The following is a 27,700-nucleotide window of genomic DNA, read 5'->3' on the forward strand; positions in this document are numbered from 1 at the left end:
GCGCGCACCGCTTCCCAACCCCAGCGGTGGGAGCGCGCTGGTAGCGGAGGAAACGGGGGGAAGCGCGTGCACGGACTAATCTGGCAACTCCGGACTGTTTTGCCAAACCGAAGCAGATTCTCGAGAGGGCATTGCGTGTATTTACATCCGAGGAATTTCCTACCCAGCCTGTCAGCAAAATTCCCAGGGCAGCTTTGCAACATTTAAACACACAATAAAGCAACATTCCAAACGTGCGGCGCATCCTGCGCGCCCGGCGAAGTGCGCAAGGCACCCGTTGATTGCAGCAGCGTCTACAAAGAAGTGATTCCAGGCAAGGATCCCGCGCAGCTCAGCCCTCGGCGCGTCCACCCGGAAGCAAGCCCAGGGAGCCTCGGCGTCGCGCGGCAACCCAGCCCGTCGCCTGGCAACGGGGGACGCCGGCGAGGGATGCTCGGCCATGGCGGGTCCCGGCGCCGCCTCCGCCGCCTTCTGGGAGCACCTCCGCCGGCTGTGCCTGGACCAGTTTCCCTGCGGGATCGGGAGCTGGGTGAGCTGGGGAGAGGGGAGCAGGGAGGAGGGCGACGGGAGATGGGGGCTGGGGGGAGGGCGGGGGAGAGGGAGCAAGGGGAGCGGACCCTCGTGCTCTCTGTCCCTTCCGCCCAGCAAATAACTAGCTGCCCCATGGCACTTCCACGCGGGCTGGCCGAGGTGTGGGGTGCCAGTGGCGGGCAGGGGCAGATCCCAGGCCTCCCCCTCCCCCTCAGCAGTGTCTTACAGTGGACCGAGTGTGTTGCAGTGTGAATGGAAGAGAATGCAAATTTCAGCACAATGAAATACAATATAAGAAATAACATAAGCAATACACACACAGATACACACACTCACAAAATTAAAAATCATGCTCAGTACAATCGCTACAGCAGGTGGGAAGATGTTTTAAGTGGTCTGCCAAGACCAGGGGTCAGCGAACTTTTTCAGCAGGGGGCCGGTCCACTGTCCTTCAGACCTTGTGGGGGGGCCGGACTATATTTTGAAAAAAAAAATGAATGAATTCCTATGCTCCACAAATAACCCAGAGGTGCATTTTAAATAAAAGGACACATTCTACTCATGTAAAAACATGGTGATTTCCGGACTGTCCGCGGGCTGGATTGAGATGGCGATTGGGCCGCATCCGGCCCCTGGGCCTTAGTTTGGGGACCCCTGGCCAAGACCCTCCTCACTTATCAGGTTGTCCATCGGAGCAATAGATAGAGAGCGGCTTCTGTAGACTCTCAGCCTGTGGGTTTCGTGTCTCCTTCTCTGTAGTGGCCCCAGCAGAAGCTTATACACTCCTCCTTTCTGTCCTCCGCAGAATAAGTCCCGTTTCCCACCGAGGAAGGCTAAAGTTTCCTCCATATGGGCCTTGCCAGAGGCCAGAGCTTCCTCTCGCAATGGGTTCCTGCCGCCAGATGAGGAAAGTGTGGAATCGCTCACCGACTACCTGAGAAGCCTCGGCTCTCCGTGGGCCCTGCCTGCTGACTGCAGCCCTGAGGACCAGCAGCTGAGGGAGCTGGCTGTGCAGTCTCCAAGGGACATCCAGGACAGCCTAATCTTCTCCTACTTCAAATCGCTCAGGATTGTGAACAAAAATGTGGGTGGCCAAGACCCTTGGGGGGTTAAGGCCATAGCGCAAGGATTAGGGAACCCCTCGGCTCCCCTCCAAGGTCAAGTGGGGCCCACCAGCCCTCCCCGTTTGACCTGTAAGGCCATTGTGGCCAAGCTAAGCCCACTTACCTGTGGGGGCAGCACCTACAAAGCCTTGTGTCTGTTGCTTTGCAAGTGCCAACAGTCAGCTGATGGTCGAGGGAGTGGGTTTTTGTTTTTGTTTTGCAGAGCTGTGCAGGTGTTGACAGTCATCTAATTGTTGGCACTTGCATAGGTCAATGTGGCCCTAAAGAAGCCTCAGGGATCAGCTGATTTTCAGGGCTTGCATAGTTCTGTGTGGAAAGCACCCAAGCCATGTTGAGGGACAGCCTGTGGCCCAGGGAACAGCCTAGTGCATATATTCTGTTCTGATGCCAATGCCTTGGTTGTGCCACTTTGACTCAGAGCTTGAGTGCTCCCCTTCTGTGGATAGCTCAGTTGGTTAGAGCATGGTGTTGATAACACCAAGGTTGCAAGTTTGATCCCCGAATGGGACAGCTATGTGTGCCTTCATTGTAGGGGGTTGGACTAGATCAGTGATGGCAAACCTATGACACGCGTGTCAGATGTGACATGCAGAGCCCTCACTGCTGGCACGCGGCCCATTCGCACTGTTGTTGTTGTCCCCCCCCCCCATTTGTTCTCCTGCTCCTCCTCACGGTGCAGCCCGGATCCTTTTTTTTTGTTGTTGTTGCTGGTAGCCAGAGATTGGTTTTTTAACCCTTTCTGTGTTGTTTTTTCTGGCGCTTTGGCAGACGATGATTAGGTGTAGCAGCGTTCGTTTTTTAACCTGTTCTGTGCTGGGGTTTTTTGGCGCTTCGGCAGACTATGTCGGTGCTGCGTGTTAATTCCAGCGAAGGTATTATTCTTCATTTATTTCTGTTCTCTTCCCCCCCCCAAAAAGCACAGCAGCTTTGGGGCATCCCCCCCCAAAAGCAAAGCAACTTTTGCACCCCCCAAAAAAACCTCCAAAACTTTGGTCAGCAGCCCCCCCAAAAAGCTCAACAACTCTGGGCACTTTGTGATATAAAGGGGTTTTTGGTTTGGTTCGGTTAAATAATTAGTTTTTGGTTTATTAAATACAGTTATATATTACAATTATACATTTTTGTTATTTAAACTATAAATATCGCGAAATTATGGTTTTTTTCTCGAAGTGACACACCACCTGAGTTATGCTCAGTTTTTTGGCAAATTTTGACACACCAAGCTCAAAAGGTTGCCCATCACTGGACTAGATGGTCCTCAGGGTCCCTTCCAACTCTAGGATTCTGTGATCTATGTGCATCAACTGCTCCTTTCTGACTGCAGAGTGCTCAGGTGGGACGTAACTGCCTTCTGTATTTGGATTACCATGGCACTGCATTTTTGAGTGCAAGTTGCACACAGTTCTGACAATTTTAAAACAAGAAATTGAGTGTGATTTTTGTTTGCTGGGTAGGGTTAATTCATTTTCTTAGGTCACCTGGCTGCATTCCTGCTTGTAACCACTCGCAGTTTAGTCAGGATAAGAGGAATGGGCTGGATGACCTTTGAGAGACCTTTGACTCCCTGAGCATGAGCGTTGTTTGTGTTTTACCCTCTTTCTAGGTGACTGAAATTGATGCTGATTTGTTAAAGTTCCCCAACCTGGAAGAGCTAATCCTGAGCGCAAATCACATCAGCAAGATCAACTCCAGTAACCTCCCTCCAACCCTAAAGGTATCTGCAGGTGGGAGACATGGGAGAAGTTGGTGGATTGGAAGATACATGGAGCTGAGAAAGTCAGGTAGTTGGTGGGAGGACCGGCTGCCATACCTGCCAAGTTCCTCTCTGAAAAATAAGGGACTGGACCGAAAGTAGCATACCGGAAGTAGCATGACGGCCATTTTGGAACTGGGCGGAGCATGCTCAGAAGTGACTTTTGATGCTGCTGTGCCCAGTTCCAAAATGGCTGCCACACCAGAAGTCGCGCTGCAGCCATTTTGGAACTGGGCAGAGCAGCATCAAAAGTCGCTTCTGAGCATGCTCCGCCCAGTTCCAAAATGGCCGCCGCACCAGAATAAACCGGGAAAAAACAAAAATCCGTTTTTTCCGCTGGGGACAGCCGGAAAAACGGGGGTTTCCCGGGGAAAACGGGAGACTTGGCAGCTATGCCGGCTGCTGAGCTTCCCACTGGAACATAGGATTGGCCACTGTGAGAAACAGGCTGCTGGAATACACAGGCATTTGGTCTGATCCAGCCGCAGGGCTCTTTCTGGGTCAGAAAGAGTCAGATTGCATTTCTTGGTACAGAAAGTATTGATATTAATTTAAGATGGTTCTGGAAGCTTCTCTGTGTGAAAGAAACGAGCAGAAAGTTCGTGTTGTTTGGGTTTGTGCTTTCCCTGGAGGTAAAATTCCTATTCTTTCTCCTTCTATCTGAGGAGTCCCATTGAACGATTTGGATGTGTATCCAGCACTTTCGCCCTCTTTGTCACCCGAAAGGTTATTTCCTCCCTCTCCCTCCACTTGGCAGGTCCTAGAACTTTGTGGCAACGAAGTGGATGGTCTGAAGGACTTGTGTGCCCACCCGCCTCCTGAACTCCAGCATCTCGGCCTCGGCCACAATTGCCAGCTTGGTTCGTCTGAAGAACAGTATCTCACAGACACTTACTGGTAACGGGAAACTTTTAATCAGGCAGGAAGAGGAATGGAGGAGAAATTTAGTTTTTTGGAAGGCAAACGTCTGATGGGGCTTCTGCAGCTTTCGTTTGGCTGCAGGAACTTCCTGCAGCCAGTCAGAAGCTATGCTTTGGTTTCCGAACGTTTTGGAAGTCAATCGGACTTCCAGAATGGATTCCGTTCGACTTCCAAGGTACAATTGTACGTGCATTGTATTAGGGGGAATTGCCTTGCATAAATGTGTATATTAGATAAAATTGCATGTAAATGTATGCACAGTTCTATTTCATCTTGAGTAGGGGTTCAGTATACATGGAAATTTTGTATATCCAAACTCTTGGTACCGCTCCATGGCTAGCACTCCCTGATCCTGTTGCACTGAGTAGGCCATGCTCAACGATGATGGCGGAGAGCTTAAAAGCATTTTCCATGCTGCGTAACCCCAACCAGACCTTCCAGCTCTGGAAGCCATGGGGTGATTGTGAGAGATCTTGCAGGAATGTGGGTTGCCCTGCAAGATCTTGCACAAGCACACAAAAGCTCCCTGCCATGCTTGGATTTAACCTGTGCCCTTCAATCGCATATGGTTGAGATCATGCCAGTTAAAATATGTGTAAGTTGCAATCATACTGTATTACGAAATAATTACAGATTTTGATATCGAAATGGGGAGAACTGAATTTAAGGTTGGAAAAATGAGAAATGGAGAGAGACTAAAATTGATGGGTTCACCCGTTGCCAGGTGGGACACACAGAGAATGTGGGACACTATGTTCATATGTGCATGCATATCACTGAGTCCAGTTCAGATGCCTTTAATCTCGAGGTGCCCAATGTGGTCCTCCCCATATCCTGTAGGACTCCAACTCCCACCAGGCCCAGCCAGTAACACCCATGTTACCTGCCCCTGTTCCCATTAGCTCTCACTAAAGACCCATTCCCTTCCCTTCCTTGGCTCATTTTGCTTTAGGCCGAAACTCGTCTCCCTCGACTTGAGCTACAACAATTTCACCAACTTGCTGAGCCTCCTCTTGAAGCTTTTGACGATGAAGAAGCTGCGGGTTCTGGTGCTACAGGGAAACCCACTCGCCCTGCTGCCTGGCTACAGGGGGTTCGTCATCGACAGCCTGCCAAAACTCTGCACGCTTGATGATGTGATCATCACACCTGACGAGAGACACGACTTCTTAGACCTGTCTAGCACTCCAGGTGAGCAGTCCGTTGATGGAATTTCCACATCCCTGACAAGTGGCCAGGCAGGGATATCTTAGTTCCAGCAGCCAAAACATCCAAGGTGTAATAGTCAGGGCAAGCAAAAGAATTGACTCATACTCAGAATGCCAAACATAGCTTTGCAGTGCAGCTGGACAACTGGAGCCTCAATATTCGGTTTCTCCCCAGCCCCTGTAATATTGTGGTCCTTGGGTGACCCCTAGTGGTGTAGACTTTTAGGCCTCTTCTGAAATAGAATAGGATTTGTGCGGAAGCAAAGCTAGAGGAAGTTAAAATGCTGTGCCAGAGCAATACCCTCCATCATTTTTATCTTAGAATCCCCTCCCTCCTCCGCCATGAGGTCACAGAGTCTCAGAACACATTTTGGTGCAAAACATTCAGGACTGCCACCTTGCGTGGTATCATGGAGTCACAAAATGCGCGTTTTGGGGCTCTCTGATATCGTGCAAGGTTGCAATCCCGTGTTTTGATGTGACATGCTGGATTGCCTCCATTTTAACCCTCAAACACCCGTGCGAATGCTGAGCATTCTGTGAAGACACAGAATTCTGATTGTTGGAAAGCCAGAGGGAATGGAATGGAGTGTCCTGAGAGTAGGTGTAGCTGAACCCTGAACAGGAGCATTCTACACTGCAGCATTTTGTTGCAGCTCCCGCTTGTACCCACCCACAATTCGGTGCTCTCTCTACCCCCAACCCCATGAGAACTTTGCACAGCTGAAACAGCGCACCTTCCTTTGCCCCCACGGCTTGACCGGTCCTGCTTTGCTAAGTTGTTTGCGGGCAGATGTTACATCCTGCCTGGGTGTGTCTGTCTATCCTGTGATCTGTATGTATTCAAACGGATGTTGCCGCTTGATGTTTCGTCTCCTGCTTTCGCAGAGCTCTTAAGGTGCTACACTAAAATGGTCGTGGTCGTTGGCAAAGTCAGAGGTGTCCCTAATCCTGTTGGCCCAGAGGAACCGGAGACTGGACCTGAGGCTCCAATAATCACCTACAGCTACTACGTGACGTATGAATTTCCCAAAGATGAAAAAATTGAGGAGAAAGAAACAGGCAAGGTAGACGTTCTTGAAATGGGGTTGTATGTATGCCACTGATTAAACTGGTTCCAGCAGTTCTGCACTTTCTCCAGGGAGCCCTGGGAACTGTAGTTCTGCAAAGGGAGATAGGGAACTATTATTATTATTATAAAGGTAAAGGTAAAGGGCCCCCTGACCATCAGCTCCAGTCGTGTCCGACTCTGGGGTTGAGGCGCTCATCTCGCTCTATAGGCTGAGGGAGCCGGCGTTTGTCCGCAGACAGCTTCCGGGTCATGTGGCCAGCATGACAAAGCTGCTTCTGGCGAACCAGAGCAGCGCACGGAAACACCGTTTACCTTCCCGCCAGAGCGGTCCCTATTTATCTAGCAGAAGCTGGGACCAAGCAACGGGAGCTCACCCCGTCGCGGGGATTCGAACCGCCGACCTTCTGATCAGCAAGCCCTAGACTCTGTGGTTTAACCCACAGCGCCACCTGGGTCCCATTATTATTATAACAATTATTAATTAATTAAAAAAAATCACCCTTCAGCCAATGATCATAGGGTGCTTTACAATGTAAAAACACAAAAATGCATAGCATGATGGGGGGAAGCCATGACAATTACTAGTATACCTTTGGTAGTGTGAACAAGCCTTACTTACCCTATAGAGGCAGCTTAAGTCCTACACATGGGAGTATTTGCATAAGGGCACAACAGTCCAGTGAGGACTGAACCTTGCTTGCAGCTGTTATGTAGAACCATCAACTGCGAAATGAGGTGGAATTTGGGATGGATGCATTTCAGTAATGCAAAGGAGGGGGCAATTTCATCATACCAGGAGGAGACACTGCAGAAAATAATAATTATGCTTTTTGCCCCCTTTAAAGCTGAATGGCAGGGACGTGGGTGGTGCTGTGGTCTAAACCACTGAGCCTCTTGGGCTTGCTGATCAGAAGGTCGGTGGTTCGAATCCCCGCGACGGGGTAAGCTCCTGTTGCTCGGTCCCAGCTCCTGCCAACCTAGCAGTTTGAAAGCACGCCAAAAAAGTGCAAGTAGATAAATAGGTACAGCTCTAGCGGAAAGGTAAACCACGTTTCCGTGCGCTGCTCTGGTTCGCCAGAAGCAGCTTTGTCATGCTGGCCACATGACCCGGAAGCTGTTCCGTTGTGCCAGAAGTGGCAGCGCCGTCTTAAGCGCTCCCGGCGCCGTGGTGTGCCGGATCCCTCCGGCGCCCGCCGGATCCCTCCGGCGCCCTACCACCCCGTTTCCCAGTGCGGTGGGCAGGTGCAGCTGCGCTGTAGACCGGTCGGCTGGCGGGTAGGCGCAGCTCGTGGCGCCCTCCTAGCGGGCCGGCACCATGGTGCCCTGCGCCACCCAGCCTGCACGTAGGGCCGGCCCTGAGAAGTGGCTTAGTCATGCTGGCCACATGACCCGGGGAAACTGTCTGCGGACAAACGCCAGCTCCTTTGAGCCAGTAAAGCGAGATGAGCACTGCAACCCCAGAGTTGTCTGCGAATGGACTTAACTGTCAGGGGTCCTTTACCTTTACCCTTTAAAGCTGAATGGCAAAGTTAGCAGAATACAAGTGTCAGCTGCAATAAACATTCCAATGTTGATTTTTTTCTGTTCAGGATTGCAACCAGCCAGACAAGCCCCTTTTCAGAATATTCCCCTCCCTTCCCCCTGCAATAGTTACCCACAACAAGCTTTCTGTCAATAGTAGATGCTTCCCTTATAGCACAGAAGCAGTCACTTGTAAATGCAGTTTTTCAGGGGGTCAGAGAAACACTGATATACACCATTATGCAGTCTTTTCCAGGCTGATCAGTTCCTGTTGATAATTTTTTGGGAGAACTCCATTTTTTAAACTAAAGATAAGTTTCAAAGCTCCTAAATGTAGCAATTTTGCTTAGACAATTTTTTTTTTGCTTAAAAATATCTCTGCCTTTTAATATTATGTATTATTTATTCTGTAACTAGTTGGTGGGTTGTAAATAACTTGCTTTATTCAATAGTATACATTAGGGCAGCCTGCCCCAACCTTCTGCTGTCCAGAGCTTTCGGACTACAACTCCCATCAAGTGTGCCAGTTGAGGGTGATGGGATTTGTAGTAAAAAAAATCTGGAAGGGACCAGTTTGGGGACGGCAGCTTTAGTGCCACCTCTGCCTTCCTCCCGTCCCCCCTATTTTGATCCATGGAATGCAGCTGTTCTGGGTGTCTGCATGTTTCCCAGCTATGAAATTTTCACATGATTCTTCTTATATATTATAATGGCAGGATGTATCAACAGCACCGGTATCAACTACATTGAATGTTGAAAATGCACAAGGAGGAGTGGAAGGAGGGGGAAGCAATGAGCCCACACCTATGGACTCTCCAATCAAATCTCCTACTGATCCTGGTGAGTAGCTCCACAGGGCCTGACGGAGTAAATTGGACCACAAGTGAACTTGCCTTCTGCATGTGTTTCCAGCCCCACACAGATAACTCCAAGAAACCTAGCTGCAGGGAGTTCCCCATGTGCTTAGCCTTCTAGCTGAGCTTAGATGAGCCTTTGGGCACAGCTGAGGGCTTCTGCAAGCTTTAAAACTCATGCAGATATTAATTAGGGCAATTATTAAATAGCTCAGCTCTAATGTCCTATGAGGGCACTTTGCTAGACTGTAGTAGATTTGAACTATCTAGCTGCTGAGGTTTAGCTATAGTTTCTAAATGATGCCTGTTAAAATCCTTTGCTAGGCTTCTACTAGGAAGTTGCTTGGCTTCCTAGTTTCAGAAGTCATGATTGCAAAGTGGGGTATGACTCTTCAATGGCAGAAAGGTGTTTCCAAGCTCTTTCCCAAAGTCTGTGGATGAGTAACGGACAGCCTTTAAAATGTCACCAGGTTTAAATGCACCATAAATGCAACTACACCTATGCTAGTCTCTTCAAATTAAGTCCAGGTTTTCTTCACCTGCTGTGGAAAGGAGGGGGAAAACCTGTGGCCCTGTAGATGTTGATGGACTACATGTTCCATTATCCCTGACAGTTTGCCATACTGACTGGAGCTGATGGGAGCTGGAGTCCAACCGCACCCGGAGGGCTGTAGATTCCTGCACGCTTGTGCTAAGGGACAAGACCAGGCATCCCCAAACTGCGGCCCTCCAGATGTTTTGGCCTACAACTCCCATGATCCCTAGCTAACAGGACCAGTGGTTGGGGAAGATGGGAATTGTAGTCCAAAACATCTGGAGGGCCGAAGTTTGGGGATGCCTGGACAAGACAAAGCACAAGTGCGATCCCACTTCACCCCCCCCACCTCTCCTTTTCTGTCATATGTGTCAAATCAATTCTGTCAAATTGTTACACCTACAATAACTGCATTTAAATCAGTTATGGACATTGTAGTCCAGAACATCTGGAGTGCACCAAGTTGTTGGAAGTTGGTTTAAATCAATAAAGCCTTTCTCTCTTTGCTTGGACCCCTTCTTTGCAGGGAAACAGCACAGAGAAATTAATTCTGCTTAATGAAAACTTGGTGTGATTGCAAAGTATGCAGGCTGTTACCTTTAACTGAACCACATCTTTGGCCCAGTTAAAGAGAATCATTGTTGACCTTGATTTTCTGTTACCTGAAGGTGATTATTTCCAACCAAACTTGGAAATGATTATTGGCCTAGTACGAAAGCGGCTATCCACTTCTTAAATGGTGTTGCTACTGCTTTATCTCTCCAGCCATTGAGGGACCTGTTAGCAGAGCAGGCTGGTTGATTATTAACAAAGGACATTCTTATCCTGAACTAGCACAAGAGTTTTGGTGTCTGTGTTTAACATGCTGAATTGCACATCAGATGTTGAGGCAAGAAGGGGTTGCTTTTAAATCTACCCGTCTGGTTTGGTGCAAAACCCCAGTCATGTTATAAGCAATGGGGCAGGGTAGGGGGTGGGCCTCTGGGGCCCGAAGCCCAGGGCATTGCAAACCAGAGAGATTCTCTGTATTCTTCTCAGATGCTTTTGCCTGGCTAGTGTCCTTGGAAATGTGATAATGCCTTTTGCTTGCCTGGATGAAGGGCTAGAGGGCTACATCAGGCGGGTTTCTGCAAAAACCAGAAATTTGCATTGCTAGACTGTATGCTTCCATACAACAGGAAGGGTAGAATCCATTGCTCTGCCTCCATTTTGCCCCTGGCATCTGCTCGCCCCTCCCCCTGGCCCCTCAAAGGTGGCACATGAGGGAATGTGGCCCGACCTTTGAGGTGTCCTGTTCTGAAGATGTGCTTCCCTCAAAAGCCTTTCATTTCTCCCCCTTAGGAAATGTTTATTCCACCCCTCGAAAGCCCTGGGCTGAGGTCATAGACTGTGACCACACGAAGGAGCATGTCACCACAGATATGGTTGCTCTGAAGGCCTATCTTCTTGCCGGAACCAGGGTGACAGTTGTGGAGGAAAAGGTTACGTATTCCAAGGCAGATTCTGTACAGCTATAGATGCAAATATGTAACATATTCAAACGGTCTTTTATATTTACATTTTTAAATGGTTTTTGTATATGCAATTGTTTTTACATACAGTGGTGCCTCGCTTAACAAATGCCCTGCTTAACGAAATTTCCGCTTAACGAAAGGATTTTTCGAGCGGAGGTTGCCTCGCTAGACAAATTCATTTTATGAAAAATTCATCTAGCGAATTGCGGTTTCCCATAGGAATGCATTGAAATTCAATTAATGCGTTCCTATGGGCAAAAAAAAAAATCAAAATTTTTTCAATGCATTCCTATGGGATTCGCTAGACGAATTTTTCGTTATAAGAAAAGCCCCGTGGAACGAATTAAATTCGTCTAGCGAGGCACCACTGTATGTAATTATGTTGTTAATCGCTTCACGATGCCCCATGGGAAGTGATTCTGGCCTCTGCAGCAGCCTCAGCTTTTGTAGCTGGAGTCAGTCTGGACCCTGCCCTCACAGGCCAGGTGGAAAAAAGCTTTCAGGGTAGGTAGCAAGTCTTCTAGGATTCACAGCCAAGATAAGAATATACTGTACTAAAAATCCATGTTAACATATCTATTCTGGATGTTGGCTTTTTAAATGTTAGCAGATGACATGAATGTTACAATGTTACATTAAATGTTAAAGGTAAAGGTAAAGGGACCCCTGACCATTAGGTCCAGTCGTGACCGACTCTGGGGTTGCGCGCTCATCTCGCATTATTGGCCGAGGGAGCTGGCGTATAGCTTCCAGGTCATGTGGCCAGCATGACAAAGCCGCTTCTGGCGAACCAGAGCAGCACACGGAAACACTGTTTACCTTCCCGCTGTAGCGGTTCCTATTTATCTACTTGCATTTTTGATGTGCTTTCGAACTGCTAGGTTGGCAGGAGCTGGGACCAAGCATCGGGAGCTCACCCCGTCACAGGGATTCGAACCGCCAACCTTCTGATCAGCAAGCCCTAGGCATAGCTGCCAAGTTTTCCCTTTTCTCGCGAGGAAGCCTATTCAGCATAATGGAATTTCCCTTAAAAAAAGGGATAACTTGGCAGCTATGGGCCTAGGCTCAGTGGTTTAACCACAGCGCCACCTGGGTCCCTGTACATTAAATGTTACAATGACATGAAAACGCCCCTTTGCTTTTGCATTTTGAAAGTTCACTCATAATCTGGCCTTTCGTAGCCCTAATAAACTCTCTTGCTTCACCAGGTTGTCTCGTGGCCCGTTGTTCTCACCCCAAATGAAAGCCCAACCAAAAAAGGAAAAGATAAGGGGAAGGGGAAGGGGAAAGGGAAGGAGAAGGAGAAGGAGAAGGAGAAGAAGGCAGAGAAAGGGAAAAAGGACAAAGGCAAAGATGAGAAGGGAAAAGCAAAGGATGCTGGAAAGGTAATGAGAGGTGAGAGTTGCGCCCGACTGTTGCTCCAGTCAAAAGTGTATGAAGCCAGACAGCGGAGCAGTTAATGCCTGAAACAGAAATGTCAGTTTGCAAAACATGCATAAAGCATTTTATGTATGTAAACGCAAAATTAGGGGGGGGTTATTCTCAAAAGGTGTGGCCAGAGAGGATGGCAAGGGTGGTGGAAAGACTCAAGGATAATAATAATAATAATAATAATAATAATAATAATAATAATAATAATATATTTGTACCCCACCCATCTGGCTGGGCCTTCCCAGCCACTCTGTGCGGCTTCCAACAAAAATTTAAAATATATTAAAATGTCACACATTAAAAACTTCCCGGAACAGGGCTGCCTTCAGGTAGTTATTTATCTCTTTGACATCTGATAGGAAGGAATTCCACAGGGTGGGTTCCACTACCGAGAAGGCCCTCTGCCTGCTTCCCTGTAGCTTTGCTTCTCGCAGTGAGGGAACTGCCAGAAAGCCCTCGGTACTGGACCTCAGTGTTTGGACAGAACGATGGGGGTGGAGATGCTCCTTCAGGTATACTGGACCGAGGCCATTTAGGGCTTTAAAGGTCAACACCAACACTTTGAATTGTGCTCGGAAACGTACTGGGAGCCAATGTAGGTCTTTTAGGACCGGTGTTATACGGTCTCAGCGGCCGCCCCCAGTCACCAGTCTAGCTGCCTAGGAAACATTTTAACATTTCATGGTGCAGTGCAGTATCAAAATATTTTTGTTTAATTTGTTGAGTATGTAGCTGCATTGTTTAATACTTTCTGCATATTCCATGATCATATTGCAAAGTAGCTGTGTTCTGTGTTATACATCAAGCACTGCTAGGAGTTGTTTCTTTTTAATTTTCCGTTGCATTTCTTATCAATTTTAAAAAAAAGGTGTAGTGTGAGCAAACTTTTAATCTAACAGTATGGCCCAGATAAAAAAAAGTTTGAGAACCACTGGGTTAAGCAACCCGGGAAGCCTTCCCTTCCCGTTATGTCCAAACAAGGTTTGTTGCTCCTTAACAACAAACAGCCTTAACACCTCATTTGTGCCGTGGAGCATTGTGGGGCAGCACTTTCTGTGCTGTGCTCGCTGTGACTTGAAAGAGTGTGGGCTGAAGTTAGCCCAGGTCCAGGTCCAGGTTTTTTTCAACGGAGGCAGCTCTGGCTCCGTGTGCTGCCTTGCAAACGGCCCTTTTCTCTTGGGGGGGTGCACGTTGACCATGCCTCCTGGGGGGATCCTGGCCATGTCATTGCCAGGTAGCCAATCGGGTGGCTGGGGTGTGTGGCTGGTGTGCCCCCCCCCCCCAGCTTTGATCCTGGGTACGCCCATGACTCTGCTTTTGCTGCTGTAGTCCAAAATATCTGGAAGGCTTTAGATTGGCGAAATCTGTTTTGCATTTGTTTGTAGGGCGAGCCTAAAGCATTTGGATCCTTTAGGTGAGGCAGCAGATGGTGTCTTTCCCCCCACTCCAGAGAGAACCCTAAACTTGCCAAGTTATTTTGGTATCCAAGGCAGAAAACCCCAGAAGTGTCTCTTTCCTTCTTTGGCAGGTAAAACAAAAATAACAGTAATAAAAAAACTTCTGCCTTTTGTGACAGCCATAATTAGCTGCCTTTGGTCCCTGCCTCACTTGCCCAACAGTGGAGCCAGGGCTGGTTTTGGATTTTCTGCTGTTCTCAATTGACGACAACAAAAGCAATAATAAGTTACCATATTTTTTTGTTTTTTAAAAAAATGTATTTAGCAGATTATGTTGCATTTGCAATAGAACTGCCAGGATAACAGTGTTTAAAAACATAATAAAATTTCCAAGATGGTGGTCTTGGAATTGCATACCCTCTAACATTTCTCCAACAAAAATAGGGACATCCTATTCAATAATAATAATAATAATAATAATAATAATAATATCCCACTCATCTGACTGGGTTGCTCCAGCCACTCCACTTCCAACATAAATAATAACATAATAAAACATTAAACATTAAAGAAACTTCCCTATACATAAGATGTCTTCTAAAGGTTGTATACTTATCTCCTTGGTTCTGGGGTTGCATAATTCCATACCCTCCAACATTTCTTTGATGAAAATAAGGATGTCCTAAGGGAAAGACAATATTTGATCTGGGATCAAATCAGAAACCAGGACGGCTTTTGTAAATCCGGGACTGTCCCTGGAAAATAGGGACATCTGGAGGGTCTGGAATTAGGATTCAGTATCAGTGAATCGCAAATAAACAAGGAATTAATTCATAAATATTTAAATTCAGTGGTACCTCTACTTACGAATTTAATGCATTCTGAACGCACATTCGTAAGTCGAAAAAATGTGTAAGTCGAATCCCATAGGAATGCATTGGGAGAAAAAAATCGAAAATCAAAGAAACCCTATCTAAAAATTCGTATGTAGAAAAAATCCTATGTAAACCACATCCAAGATGGCAGACGGAGCTCCATTCGTAAGTAGAGGTAACACTGTAAATAAAAAGTTAGCTAACTGTAACTCCTCCTCTGACCCATGGCAATTTTTGTAGACTCTTTAAATTGACCTACTTGAGTTTACAATATACATTATTGCAGCAGCTGCATTGCGGTTGTGTTTGTTGTTAGTGTTTGGTTACTGCGGCTGTTAGCTGTATATTCTGAAAATCTTTGAATAAAAACATTAATAACCCAGAATGAATTGATCTGATGTGCTGCCACATCCCCATAGGGTGGGAAGAAAAAGAAATCCCCTTCTCCCGAGCTACGAAGTGACCCTCCCATCGTGAAGATCCTGGGCTCAGGCCATGTCAATCTGGAAAGCCTTCTGGCGGGAGAGCCTCTCGTGGAGACTGTGTGCGACTTTGGCATCCTGATAACGGAGTCAGCTGTCAAGCCCCCATCTCCGAAAGAAAAGGTATTTGGCAACTGAATCTGTGTTAAGTGCAGCCATCAGGTCAGAAAAGGTTGCTTTCCTGATAAAGCCCCCCCGTGGGCAGAAATGGGCCTTGGTACTCCTATTTATTTCACCAACGTTGCCTGAAACAGGACAGAAACGGCTGTTAGGCCTGTGCTTAGAGAGTCAGAATGGGAGGTTAGGTTGGCCCCCACCCCAACATAAATCCTGAAAAAGCTTTCCCTGTCATCAACCAACATGGCCAAGGTGGTTTCAGTCGCATGGTGGGGCCTGGATTCCAGTCGGAAGGGATCCAAATAGTCCACATGCTCCAGATGTGCCTGGAGGGAGCTCCCACTCAGCCACCTCGCCCAGGAAGGCTATCTGCAACAAGGAAAGCAACGTGAAAAGCGAAACTTGAAAGTATGGGGGGGTAACATTTTCCTGATGCAACATCCTCTAGCCTCCCTGCAAACAAACCAGAAAAAATGCTCATTCAGCAGCCAACAACATCTAATCTCCCCACAACTAAGCCAGGATAAAAGCAGTCCAAGAGGGTTGTAGTGATTGAGAGCTCAGGAGTCATGAGGCCTTTCGCGTGGCCCCTTTGTAGCACCCTGGGGGCATGAGGTCTACTGCATGGAGCAAGGGCTATGAGATGTCACCCCGCCTACCAAGCAGCCGCATGGCCCACAAATATGGGGCTGCCCATCAGCTGGGCTTCTTGTGGCCAATGTTATGTGCACATTGCCTTGAGAATGGTGGTTTAGAAGAGGGGTCAGCAAACTTTTTCAGCAGGGGGCCAGTCCACTGTCCCTCAGACCGTGGGGGGGGAGACTTTTTTTTTGGGGGGAGGAAATGAACGAATTCCTATGCCCCACAAATAACTCAGAGATGCATTTTAAATAAAAGCACACATTCTACTAATGTAAAAACACCAGGCAGGCGTTCCAAATAACCCAGAGATGCATTTTAAATAAAAGGACACATTCTACTCATGTAAAAACACGTTGATTCCCGGACCGTCCGCGGGTTGGATTTAGAAGGCAATTGGGCCGGATCCGGCCCTTAGTTTGCCTACCCATGGTTTAGAAGATGATTAATAAATGTACCGTAATAATGATAATGACCTCAGGTTGTGCCACGGAGTCTCAAAAACGTGTAGGTCAAGCCTCCATCTGGCAGTACAGACTGTTCCTGGAAGAACTCTTGGTCTGTCATAACCTTGGATGGGAAAAAATACCCACATTTTAAAATAACTTGGCTGATCAGACTGAAAGTACAGAAGTGTGGTTTAAAGGGTGTGGATCCAAAGTATTTAATCGGTATGACATTTCTGCACTGCCTTTTTTTTTTTTTTTAGTACATGTGTGTTTCTAGCCTCCCTAAAAAGCACAAACTTCTTTTCCGTAGGATAGTAAAAAGGGTGCAAAAAAGGACAAAAAGGGCAAAGCTGTGGCTGCCGAGAGCGCAGCGACAAAGAAGGCCACCCCACCTGTCAAAGGTAATTCCAGGAGAGCCCCTTCATATTATGGTTATTTTGGGTGACTTTGAGTGCTAGAAATCTGCATGAAGCCCAGGCAAACTGCAAAGTTAAAATCTTCACTAAGATGACAATTATGCAAAACAGTGGTGTTTTGCATACCTAACTGCCTGTAACTAGGGCTGTGTACCCACTATATATTTAAAGTACATTTGAAAGACATTTCCTTCCTTCTGGGAACGGTAGTTTGTTAAGGGTCACTGGGAATTGTAGCTCTGCTTGGGGTAAACTTCATTGCCCATAATTCTTTCAGGGAAAGAATGTGCTTTGAATATTCTTTAAAGGTATAATGGGTACGTACCCTAGGGATGTAAGAAAACATAGTTTTCAATTCTGCCCCAAACAGCACTGGTTCCAGTCCACAACCGTTTGTTTTCTGCCCAAAACTATTCTACTTCTCTCTCCATCTGCTGTGGGGAAATTGTATAGCTCACATTATTAATTATGTAAATTACATTATTGCATTGTCATTACGCTATTCCACCCTATTAATTCCAGTGCAAAGGAAACACAGTATGGATGGGAAGCAGGAAGCAACGTAATCAGCAATGTGCTCCTTGTGGACTGGAAGCCACAAGAATAGTGACTATTGGCATAACTGATTTGTGTTCCAGACATGGGACGAAGAAGCAAACATTGGAAGTTAATTTTGTTTAACAAAATTTCTGTAAAGCTTACAAAATTTCTAAACACATATCAAACATAACAGCAAAACATTAAAATCATCAATAAAAGAACGGTATTTAAAACTGTCACAGTGGCCGGAGTGGGCTACTTCAGAGTAACGACTCTACACCGCTCTGCATTTTATCTTTTTATTGGTGCTGCGTATTTACAGTGCTGAAGGCAGTGCTATTTACAGAGACACATCTTATCCGCTAGAATCAGAACCTCCGAGTGGCGTTTGGCGCGTTTTTCTCCAACATAACTTGGGGAGACCCAGCCTCTTCCCCCTACGTTTTCGGCGCAGTTCCGGAGTTGGGGGAATAGGTCTGCCCCCCTTGCTTCCCTCTTCCTGTCCCACCTGGGACGATGGCTCCGCTACCCTGCCTGAGCCTCGGACCCCACTTCCTGCTTCCCCACTTGAGATGGAGCTCTCCCTGCTTTCCCCTGCGCTCGGGGATGGGCTGGAACTCAGGAGGGGAGGGACTTCGCGATATCCCCTGTCCCTCACATCCACCCCCCTCCCAGGCCCCCCTTCTCCTCGGGCTCCAAGGGCGTCGGTGACGACTGAAAGCCTAAAAACTCTGTGCTGTCCGAGCCTGTTGGTGTGAACACCTCTCCCCAATCCCTCGAGCTCCCTCCTTCCGCCTGAGAAGACTGAAAGCCCAAGAAGTTCGTGGCGTCCGAGCTGGTGGGGGTAAAAATACGCTGCCAGTCTGCCTCTTCCTCTGACAGGGTGGACCTCGGAGACACCCATACCTCTTCCTCCGGGTTCTCAAACTCCGCTTCCCATCCCCACGGTGAACTGCTCTCTGCGACCTCCTCCCCTCCCCCTCCCCCTCTCTTTCCATGTGCCAGGGCTTGGGTCTGTGTGGGAAGAGTGCGTGGAATTCTTCCACCAAGAATTCCTCCTGTATCTGAGTGGCTGGGACCCATTCATTTTGGGAAGGCGGCTCATCCTCCCATGCCATGAGGTACTCCAGGCCCCCCACCCCTCTCCGTGAATCAAGGATGGCCGTGGCTTCATTGAGTTGCTCCCTGCCTCCCCTCTCCCCCCCTCCCTCGGGGGTCTGTTCGCTGCCTCGGAGCCTGCTGCTTTCCCTGTATGGCGACAGCAGCGATCTATGAAAAACTGGATGCACCCTCATGTCCTCTGGCAGTGCCAGCCTGAAGGCAACCGGGTTGACCTGTTGCGTGACCGTGAAGGGGCCCAACCTTCTGGGTGCCAACTTCTTGCACCGCCCTCTTGTGGGAAGGCCCTCCGAGGACAACCAAACCTTGTCCCCCACCCTGATGACCTCCCCGTGTCGCCTGTGGCGATCTGCCCCCTTCTTGTACGCTTCCTTGGCCCTCTCCAAGTGTTCCCTGAGCTGCTGGTGCACCGTCTCCAGTTCCTCTGCCCAATCCTCTGCCTGTGGGCCCTCCTCCTCCTCCCCCTCCCTCTCCGGGAAAGATCTGAGGTCGCGCCCGTAGTTGGCCTTAAAGGGCGACACCCCTGTGGAGACGTGCACCGCATTGTTGTAGGCAAATTCTGCCAGTGGCAGGCGATCCACCCAGTCCGTTTGCCTCTGGCTGACGTAGCATCTCAGGTACTGCTGCAGAATGGCGTTGACCCTCTCTGCCTGTCCATTGGTCTGCGGGTGCCGGGCCGTCGACAAGCTGACCTCCACCTGCAGGAGGTTCATGAGCCGCCTCCAGAACCTGGAAACAAATTGGCGGCCTCGATCCGAAATAACTCTTAAAGGTAATCCATGCAGTCTGAATACGTGGTCAACAAACAGTTTGGCTGTCTCTTCTGCAGAGACCGCCCTGGCACACGGTATGAAATGGCCCATTTTGGACATGAGGTCCACCACCACCAACACTGCGGTCTTGCCCCTGGACGACGGCAGGTCTGTGATGAAGTCCATGGACACTACTTCCCACGGCCTGTGCGGTGTGGCTAATGGCTCCAGCAACCCTGCTGGTGCTGCTCTGACAACCTTTGCTCGCTGGCAGGTGTCACAGCCCCTTACATAGTCCCGAACATCTTCCCGCACCCCTGGCCACCAGAAGTGTCTCATGACTAGGTGAGTGGTTTTGTCCCTTCCAAAATGACCCGCCGTTGGGTTGTCGTGCATCTGCTTGAGGACCTTACCTCTGAGCTGGTTGGTGGGCAGGTACAGGGCTCCCCTGTAAAAAAGCAGCCCCCCGCGTTCTGCAAAGTCTTTTGCTTGCTCCCTCCCCCCTCGTAGGTCTCTGAAGATGCGGGTGGCAAACTCATCTGCTGCCGTCAGTGCTGTGAGTTCTGCCTCGCTCACCACTGCTGCTCCGCAGGACCATGTCGACGGGGTGCTGGTGGCAACTCCTCCTCCATGTACTCTGGCTTGCGGGAGAGGGCATCCGCCCTGACATTCTGCTCCCCCGGTATGTAGTGGATGGAGAAGTTGAAGTGCGAGAAGAACTCTGCCCACCGTATCTGTCGCTGGTTGAGCACCCTGGCTGTTCTCCAGAACTCCAGGTTCTTGTGGTCCGTGCACACCTGAATGGGGTGCTTGGCGCCCACCAGGAAGTGTCTCCAGTGTTTAAACACAGAATGGATCGCGAGAAGCTCCTTATCAAACACCGTGTAGTTGCGCTCTGGTTGGGTCAGCTTCCTGGAGAAAAAGGCACAGGGTCTCCACTCTCTGTTGGCATCCAGTTGCAACAGGATCGCTCCCACAGCTCTGTCTGAAGCATCGGTTTCCACGCGTAGGGGCGCATCCTGCACCACGTGGAACAGGTTCTGGTCTGAGGCGAACACCCTCTTGAGGCCTTCGAACGCTGCTTGCGCCTCCGGTGTCCACGTGAACTTCTGCTTGCCTCTCAGGCAGTCAGTGATGGGAGCCGTAACCCGCGAGAAGTACTTGATGAACTTCCTGTAGAAGTTGGCGAAGCCTAGTAGGCGTTGGGCATCTTTGCGCGTCCTGGGGCTGTGCCAGTCCAGGATGGCCTGCACCTTGTCCTTGTCCATCGCTAGCCCCTTGTCTGACAGCTTGTAGCCCAGGAAGTCCACCTCTTTGGTGTGAAACTTGCACTTCTCCAGCTTCACATACAGATGGTTCTCCTTCAGGCGCTGCAACACCTCCCTGACATCCTTCACATGCTGCACTGGGTCATTGGAGTAAATAAGGATGTCATCCAGGAAGACCAAGCAGTTCTTGAAGAGGAGGGACCCCAGGACGTGGTGCATGAAGGCCTGGAAGCAAGCAGAGCCCCCTTGCAAACCGAAGGGCATCACCAGATATTCAAAAGAGCCCAGTGGCGTGAACATCATGGTCTTCCACTCATCGCCTTCCCGGATCCTGATCAAGTTGTAGGCCCCCCGCAGGTCGAGCTTGGTGAAGACCTTGCCCCTGCGTGCCGCTGTCAGCAGATCGTCCACTCTGGGCATAGGGAAAGCCACCGGTTCCGTCACGCTGTTGAGCCGTCTGAAATCCACCACCAGACGGCGCTGTTGTGTGTCTTTCTTGTCCACCCAGAAGACCGGGCTGCCCCCCGCTGCCTTGCTTTCTCTGATGAACCCCTGCTTGAGGTTCTTGTCGATGAACGCACGCAGATCCTCCAGTTCCTGGTCTGACATGGAGTACAGTTTGGCAGGGGGTAGCGTGGCCCCTGGCACCAGGTTGATCTGACAGTCAAAGGACCTGTGGGGAGGCAGGTGGTCGGATTCCGCTTCGCTGAAGACTTCCTGCAGGTCCCAGTACGGCTTGGGTATTGCCTCACCCCCCTTGACGTGCATGGTGGCCACCGTGGCTATTGGAGGCCCCTCCCCTGGTTGGTGCTGCATGCAATGTTCCAGACAAAAGTCTGATCCAAACGTGATGCATCTCTGGTGCCAACTGATGGAGGGGTCATGGCGCGCCAGCCAGCTCATGCCCAAGACTATGGGGGGGTCCGAGATGGTGGTGACGTTGAATGCTAGTGTCTCTGAGTGTCATCCCACCCTCATTCTCATGGGGGGGGGTCTGATGGGTGATGGCCCCTCCAAGTAACTCCCTGCCATCAATGGTGGCGACGTGCAGGGGAAAATCCAGCTGCAGAAGTTGGATCTGGTGCTCTTCTGCAAAGTTTCTCGAAAAGAAATTTGCGGACGCCCCCGAGTCAATTAATGCTAAGACCGTCAGGGGGTACCCATTTGGGAGCGTTAGAGTCACTTCTAGAACCACCCCTGCTCTGGGGGTGGGTGGGCTGGTGCTTCTCCTCGCTGCGCGGGTGGGTGGGTTGGGGCTGTTGGCTGCCGTTTGTGCCTGGCTGCTGCCCCTTGTCTCCTGCAGCCAGGCTGTCTCGTTTCCCTGCTGTGGTGCTGTGTCAGTGGGGGAGGGCACAACCGTTCCCGCCTTTCCTTGCCACTCCCGGCGATGTGGGCAGTCTCTGACGAGATGCTGGGGGGAGTTGCAGAGGAAGCAGTTTCCGCCCCTCCCCTCCTTGCGTCTTGGTGCCGCCGGGGTTTGAAAAGCCCGCGCGCACGTGCGCTATCAATTTGCATATGTTCCTGGTCTTGGCTGGCCCCAGGCGTGGCTTGGGAGGGCTGTTGGGGGAGTGGCTTCTCCAGAGACCGTGGGAACCAAGCCTGCTTTGCGCGCGTTGCTTGCTTGTCGTTCCACCGGGATTCCTGTCTCACCCCCACCGCCAGAGCCGCTTTGCTGAGCTCATCCATGCTATTGGGCTTTGGACCTCTCGAGAGCTCATCCTTGACATCCTCATGCAACCCCAAATAGAACGCCGTTTGCATCGGAGGCGAGTGCAGTTCCCACCCCAGTCTGTGCACCAGCATGGTGAATTTCGCCCAATATTCGCGAACTGTCATTTTTCCCTGGCGTAAATTATGCAGTTCCTCTTTGGTCTGGTCCATATGGCTATCAGACGCATACATTACTCTTAAGCCTTCTAAAAATAGTTTGACATTCTTCATGCAAGGATTTTTTGTCGCTATTAACGGTCTGAGCCATTCCCTTGCTGCCCCGGTAAGGTGTTCCACTACAAACGCTACTCTGTGTGCATCATCAGGGAACTCATCATTGTGCAGCTCAAGGGCATACAAGATCTCAGTCTCAAAGCCATGATACTCCCTTGGATCTCCATTGAACTTGCTGACTAGGGTCCCTGCTCTCCTTCCTGGCAGCACTTGGAGTTGGGGGGCCCCTCTCCCCTTGTTTTTCTCTGCATCCAACTTGTTCTGGAGGTCTGCCGCTACCACCCTTAACTGCTGCTCTTTTTCCTGTAGCGGTCTCACCTGTTCAGCAAGGTTTTTGCAGTCCTCCTTGACCTGCTCCGTTTCTTGCTTAGCCGCCTTTAATTCCCCCTGTGCCTGCATGGCCAGTTGCTGCAGGTCCTGCTGGGCTTTCTCCGCGATCTGCCGCCATTTCTCCGCTTCTGGCGCGCTCATCCCGGCAACTCCAAAGTAGCCCAAAAAAAAAAGACTCGGAGGTTGCTGTCACAGTGGCCGGAGTGGGCTACTTCAGAGTAACGACTCTGCATTTTATCTTTTTATTGGTGCTGCGTATTTACAGTGCTGAAGGCAGTGCTATTTACAGAGACACATCTTATCCGCTAGAATCAGAACCTCCGAGTGGCGTTTGGCGCGTTTTTCTCCAACATAATAACTTGGGGAGACCCAGCCTCTTCCCCCTACGTTTTCGGCGCAGTTCCGGAGTTGGGGGAATAGGTCTGCCCCCCTTGCTTCCCTCTTCCTGTCCCACCTGGGACGATGGCTCCGCTACCCTGCCTGAGCCTCGGACCCCACTTCCTGCTTCCCCACTTGAGACGGAGCTCTCCCTGCTTTCCCCTGCGCTCGGGGATGGGCTGGAACTCAGGAGGGGAGGGACTTCGCGATATCCCCTGTCCCTCACAAAAACATTCAAAAGATGATTAAAAGCAATAATAAGCTAAAAGAGATGTATATTTGGATAGGCATGCCTAAGCAAAAATATTTTAAACAACACCAAAAGGTCCTGACGCCAATAAGCAGGGAGTTCCAAAGTGTAGCTGTTGCCACACCAAAATACTCTTTTTTTTATTGAATGAGTATCCTATGGCACTTGTAACAGCGCACCGACTGAGGCAGCCAAGATGGGGTTAGGCAAGGAAATTTATGCTCCCATTTCCATTCCCAATGGAATTCTCTGGCATTTCTCCCTGTACCTGCATTTTTGCGAGCATTTTGCTTCTCTTATGAGGACCAGGAACTACTAGTTCTTTTTAAAAGGGTAATGGAAAAATCACCAAGAGGTCATGATTCTATGTCATTCTGTTAAGACTACTTCGGAACAAAGGAAGCTGCCAAGTCAGAACCATTTCCCCATCTACCTCAGTATTGTCTACACTGACTGGCAGCAGCTCTCCAGGATTTCAGACAAGGAGTCTTTTCCAGCCCTCCCTGGAGAGGCCAGTGGGGACTGAACCTGTGACCTTTGGCTCGCAAGGCAGGTGCTCTGCCACTGAGCTGTGGCCCTTCCTCCTTGTCAGAGTGGACTGGTATGACTATCTTACACACTGTTACGTTGAGGAACTGATTTGACCTTTCCTGGAGATCTCAGGCCATTACAAGGAAGCTGGGTGCGAGAAAATCTATGAGTAGATTGTGCCCCTGTTGGTTAGACATGGTCAGACCCATTTTCCATTTTAATTGCACCCAGAATCAGTTGCAGCCACCTTACGGTAGGACAGACTCTGCTTTCTGTTACATCACACACTAAAGGCGTCTGCACTTTCCTTGGGCTTGAGGTCCAGGAACTCAATGGGACTTTGTTCTGTGTTGGATTGTGCTGTAAGTGCACATTTTAGGCCTTCATTTAAACACTTGTAAGGAGCTGAGCTTGTTCCAACTACAGGAAACGGCTGCCGTTGTCTTCCAACTGGTGTCAAATATTTAGTTACTAGCCCATATAACTAAACATAATATATAATTTGGTGCTTGCCGCTTCCGGTTTTCCATGAAACTGATTATGATGTTTACCTGGGAGGCAGGTAATTCCTTTCAGCATCATGTGGAGAGTTGTTAAGCCAGGGCAGAGATGACTTTGTGATAAACACTCTGACTTATCCATGTGTCAGGGTGCCTGGGTGGGAGAAATGAAGGGGAAATATGTTTTGATATAGAGGCATTTCCTTAAATGGTTTGTGAAAGGCAGACAATTTGTTTGTAGATGTTTGGGTGAGGGTGGGGGGAAGAATTAGGACTGTTGAAGTTGAAAATGTTGCTTTCATAAAGTCATGTGGCAGGGAAGTGTGGTATCAATTCATGCACGCGGGATTCTGCCTACATGCACCCCAAACAGCAATGAAATGTTTTGGCATCAAAAAATAAACCTGGAAGGTGAAGAAATTGTTGCAGGCGCACCACCTTCTGCTCCACCAGGGGCACTTGAGCAATATGATTTTGTGGTCAACCAGCCTTCCCCAGCCTGGTGCCGCCTACCTGTTTTGCACTACCTGTTTTGCCCCCAGCACCTCTGTGCCGGCTGGAGCAGATGGGAGTTGTGCTGCAAAAGAGCTGGAGAGAACACCCAGTGGCAGAAGGCTGGTTCCAACAGGAAGCAGGGCAATGACCATGTTACTGTAAACATATGAAGTGGCATTGAAAGTTATAACCTTCAATTAATTAATTAAATTAATCAAAACCTTAACGATTGGGCGCGGTTTAGCTCAGGGGATAAAGCTACAAGCAGTCTGTCTCTGGGATCTTTAATGACTCCCAATGTCAATTCCAAACAATCTGATAACCTGCACCCAGGGCCGGCTCTACGGGCAGTCTGGGTGGCGCGGGGCGCCGGCCCACCAGCCGCGGCTAGAAACGTAGCGGGGCGGGGCCGCCGAAGCGATCTCTGCACCATGGCATGCTTGAGACGGCCCTGTCTGCACCTTTGCTTTTTCCTTCAGCTTAAAACCTCCTGGAGTTATGAATTTAAAAATTACTGAATGGGTAGTCCCTCCTGGCTACATAGGAAGTTGACTCACACCCATCTTCCCAAGTAGCTCAGGACACTGACTGAGGACAGGGTTGCTCTCAGACCTGCAGGCTGCAAAACATTTGCTCTACCACTGACTGACATCCTTTCCCATTGCTGCCCCCCCCCATCAGCTCAGCCCCTTAGAGGTATAATAGTCAGTTAAAAACAAACCAACAAACCCTGGAAGGCTACACGGGTTGAGGGAAAAGGTGTATATCCTTCAAGGGGTCAGTTATAAGTACACCCACCCAGTGGGTAGGAGGCTTAAAAGAAGCAACCGTACATATTTCTCCCTGCTTTTTCCAGGAAAGGGGAAAAAGAAGGACTCTCCAGACGGGGCAGATACCCTTCAGAGCCAGCCAGTACCGCTGACGGTGGAATTCCAAATGCATCATGAGAAATGGAAGTCAACTTCACAAATCCTTTTAAATTACAACATGGCAGAGTAATTGTTTTGCGGGGAGCACAGATTGTGCTTTTTAAAAAGCTTCAGGGGTGAGGGATGTCTACCTGCCGTGGGAAGCTGAGGTTGTAAAGGCAGGCAGTGGCAGCAAAGGTTATGCCAGTGCAGGGATGCCTTTATATCACACACCTGCAACTTTGGCCTGACCTCAGAAATTTGACCACTCGGCTCATCCAAGATGCAGGGAGCATCACTTTCCTGTGGAACACTGAAGACCTGGTGCCTTTGGGTGGGGGGCAGCGACACGGCAGAATTGATTTATTTGCAAATGTTCCGAGGTCCAGATGCAGAACTGTCCAAAGGCAGAATCGGCACAGGTTCCCCCTCCCTCAAAACGGTTCTGAATAGACAAGAGTTCCCCAGCCTTTCTGCTTCCAAAATCCAAGATCAGCATTAGTGGCTAAACCCTGCCCACCCCCTCCCCCCCCAAATAGAGACAAAATATTTGATGGGACCATTGGCTTAAAGAAAATGTACGAACAGTATGTCGTCTGTCTTTGATTTTCAGTTTAGCCTCTAAACTTTTGTAAGAATCAAGGGAATAAAATCTTTAACCATCTATCAACAGCCAATATATGCTCCTGTCTCACTGTGTGGGAAGTTTGAAACCCGCAAATACGGACACCCGAAAGCCTACAGATGTGGGTGTAAATGCATGTGTGCTCTGTTCTTTATTTGTGCCTGATAATTGACACTCCAAAGCCTGCAAAAGCTTTACTCAACAATAGCTCAACAATTTTGTCTTCAGCATCTAGTGCAGTGGTACCTCGGGTTATGTACTCTACGGGTTACATATTTTCGGGTTACGTACCATTTTACTGTAACCTGGAAGTAAGTAAACCCGGAAGTGAGCTCTCTGGAGGCCTCGCTGTTGCCCGGCGCGCAACCCTGACATTGGTGGGCCTGCAGAGGCCTCCGCGACTGGGCTGAAGCCGCAGAGGCTTTCCGAGGCTGTGCGGATGTCTGGACTTCACTCCCAGCATTCACGAATGCCAGGAGCCAGGCGGGGCGGCCGCTCGTCCCCTGGATGCCCCCTCAGTCCTGCAACTGCTCTTCCCTCGGCTTGCCGCTCCTCCTGCCGCTGCTGTGAGGCCGGCCAGCTGGCCGGCAGATACCATGGAGAGAGACCCGGCGGCGCTGCTGCAGGTGAGCCCCAGTGACCTTCGCCGGCGGGGCCCGGTCTCAGGGCGGGGGAGCTGAGGGGAGCCGGCTGGCCTACCTGCCCACCCACTTGCATGCCTTCCTGCTGCACAGGGAGAGGCGGCGACGGCGGAGGGCCCGGCGGCCCCCAACCACCTGTGGGTCTCGCTTAGAGGTAACTCGGAAATGGGTGGGGGGTTGCGCACCGAGCTATGTCTGTCAAGGCAGGGGAGATGGGGCCTCTAGGACTACCCGCCACAAGGTCCAGCCATTCGACAAGGAGCCACCTCTCAGCCGCGCTGCTCCCTGGCAGAGTCATTGGGTGTGCGAGGCAAAACGGCCCCCGATGGGTCTCCTCTCTCCTAGTTGCTCCAGGAGGGTGGTTGTGTGTGTGTGTTTTCCGTGGGATGGCCCCCCTCAAAAAGGGGCAGTGCTTGGGCTCTGGAGGAGAGTGGAGTGGGAGGCAGGGCTGCAGCAGGAGAACATTGATAGCATGCCAGGATGGGCAGCCTCCAGGATCAGAGCATCCTCTCTCTATCCCCCCCCCCAATCTTCCTTGACTGCCAGCTGATGGGGCCGATCCAGCAAGGTTAAGGTGGAA

The 27,700-nt window shown here is 49.8% G+C and overlaps 1 protein-coding gene across 2 annotated transcripts; it reads left to right on the top strand.

Moving 5' to 3' along the window:
• Positions 1-392: 392 nt before the first annotated feature.
• LRRC43 (leucine rich repeat containing 43) lies at positions 393-26,525 on the top strand. 2 transcript variants are annotated; one of them, XM_060269475.1, is made up of 12 exons: positions 393-529; positions 1,337-1,615; positions 3,259-3,369; positions 4,166-4,305; positions 5,282-5,520; positions 6,426-6,604; positions 8,847-8,970; positions 10,861-11,000; positions 12,242-12,418; positions 15,156-15,341; positions 16,734-16,824; positions 25,803-26,525. In XM_060269475.1, the coding sequence occupies exons 1-12, from the start codon at positions 440-442 to the stop codon at positions 25,943-25,945; spliced, it is 1,899 nt and encodes a 632-aa protein (XP_060125458.1). In that variant the 5' UTR covers positions 393-439; the 3' UTR covers positions 25,946-26,525. The 2 variants fall into 2 exon arrangements, with proteins under 2 accessions (XP_060125458.1, XP_060125459.1); XM_060269476.1 differs by lacking the exons at positions 16,734-16,824; positions 25,803-26,525 and having other exon boundaries at positions 12,242-12,428; positions 15,156-15,305.
• Positions 26,526-27,700: the final 1,175 nt, after the last annotated feature.

The sequence above is a fragment of the Zootoca vivipara genome, chromosome 17 (genome assembly GCF_963506605.1).
Source record: "Zootoca vivipara chromosome 17, rZooViv1.1, whole genome shotgun sequence".
Classification (NCBI taxonomy): domain Eukaryota; kingdom Metazoa; phylum Chordata; class Lepidosauria; order Squamata; family Lacertidae; genus Zootoca; species Zootoca vivipara.

Coding starts and splice junctions, on each gene's coding strand:
- LRRC43 (XM_060269475.1), top strand. CDS start 440: ATGGCGGGTCCCGGCGCCGCCTCCGCCGCCTTCTGGGAGCACCTCCGC. Junction 6,605..8,846: donor AGGAGAAAGAAACAGGCAAG/GTAGACGTTCTT, acceptor TTATAATGGCAG/GATGTATCAACAGCACCGGT. Junction 12,419..15,155: donor AAGCAAAGGATGCTGGAAAG/GTAATGAGAGGT, acceptor ACATCCCCATAG/GGTGGGAAGAAAAAGAAATC.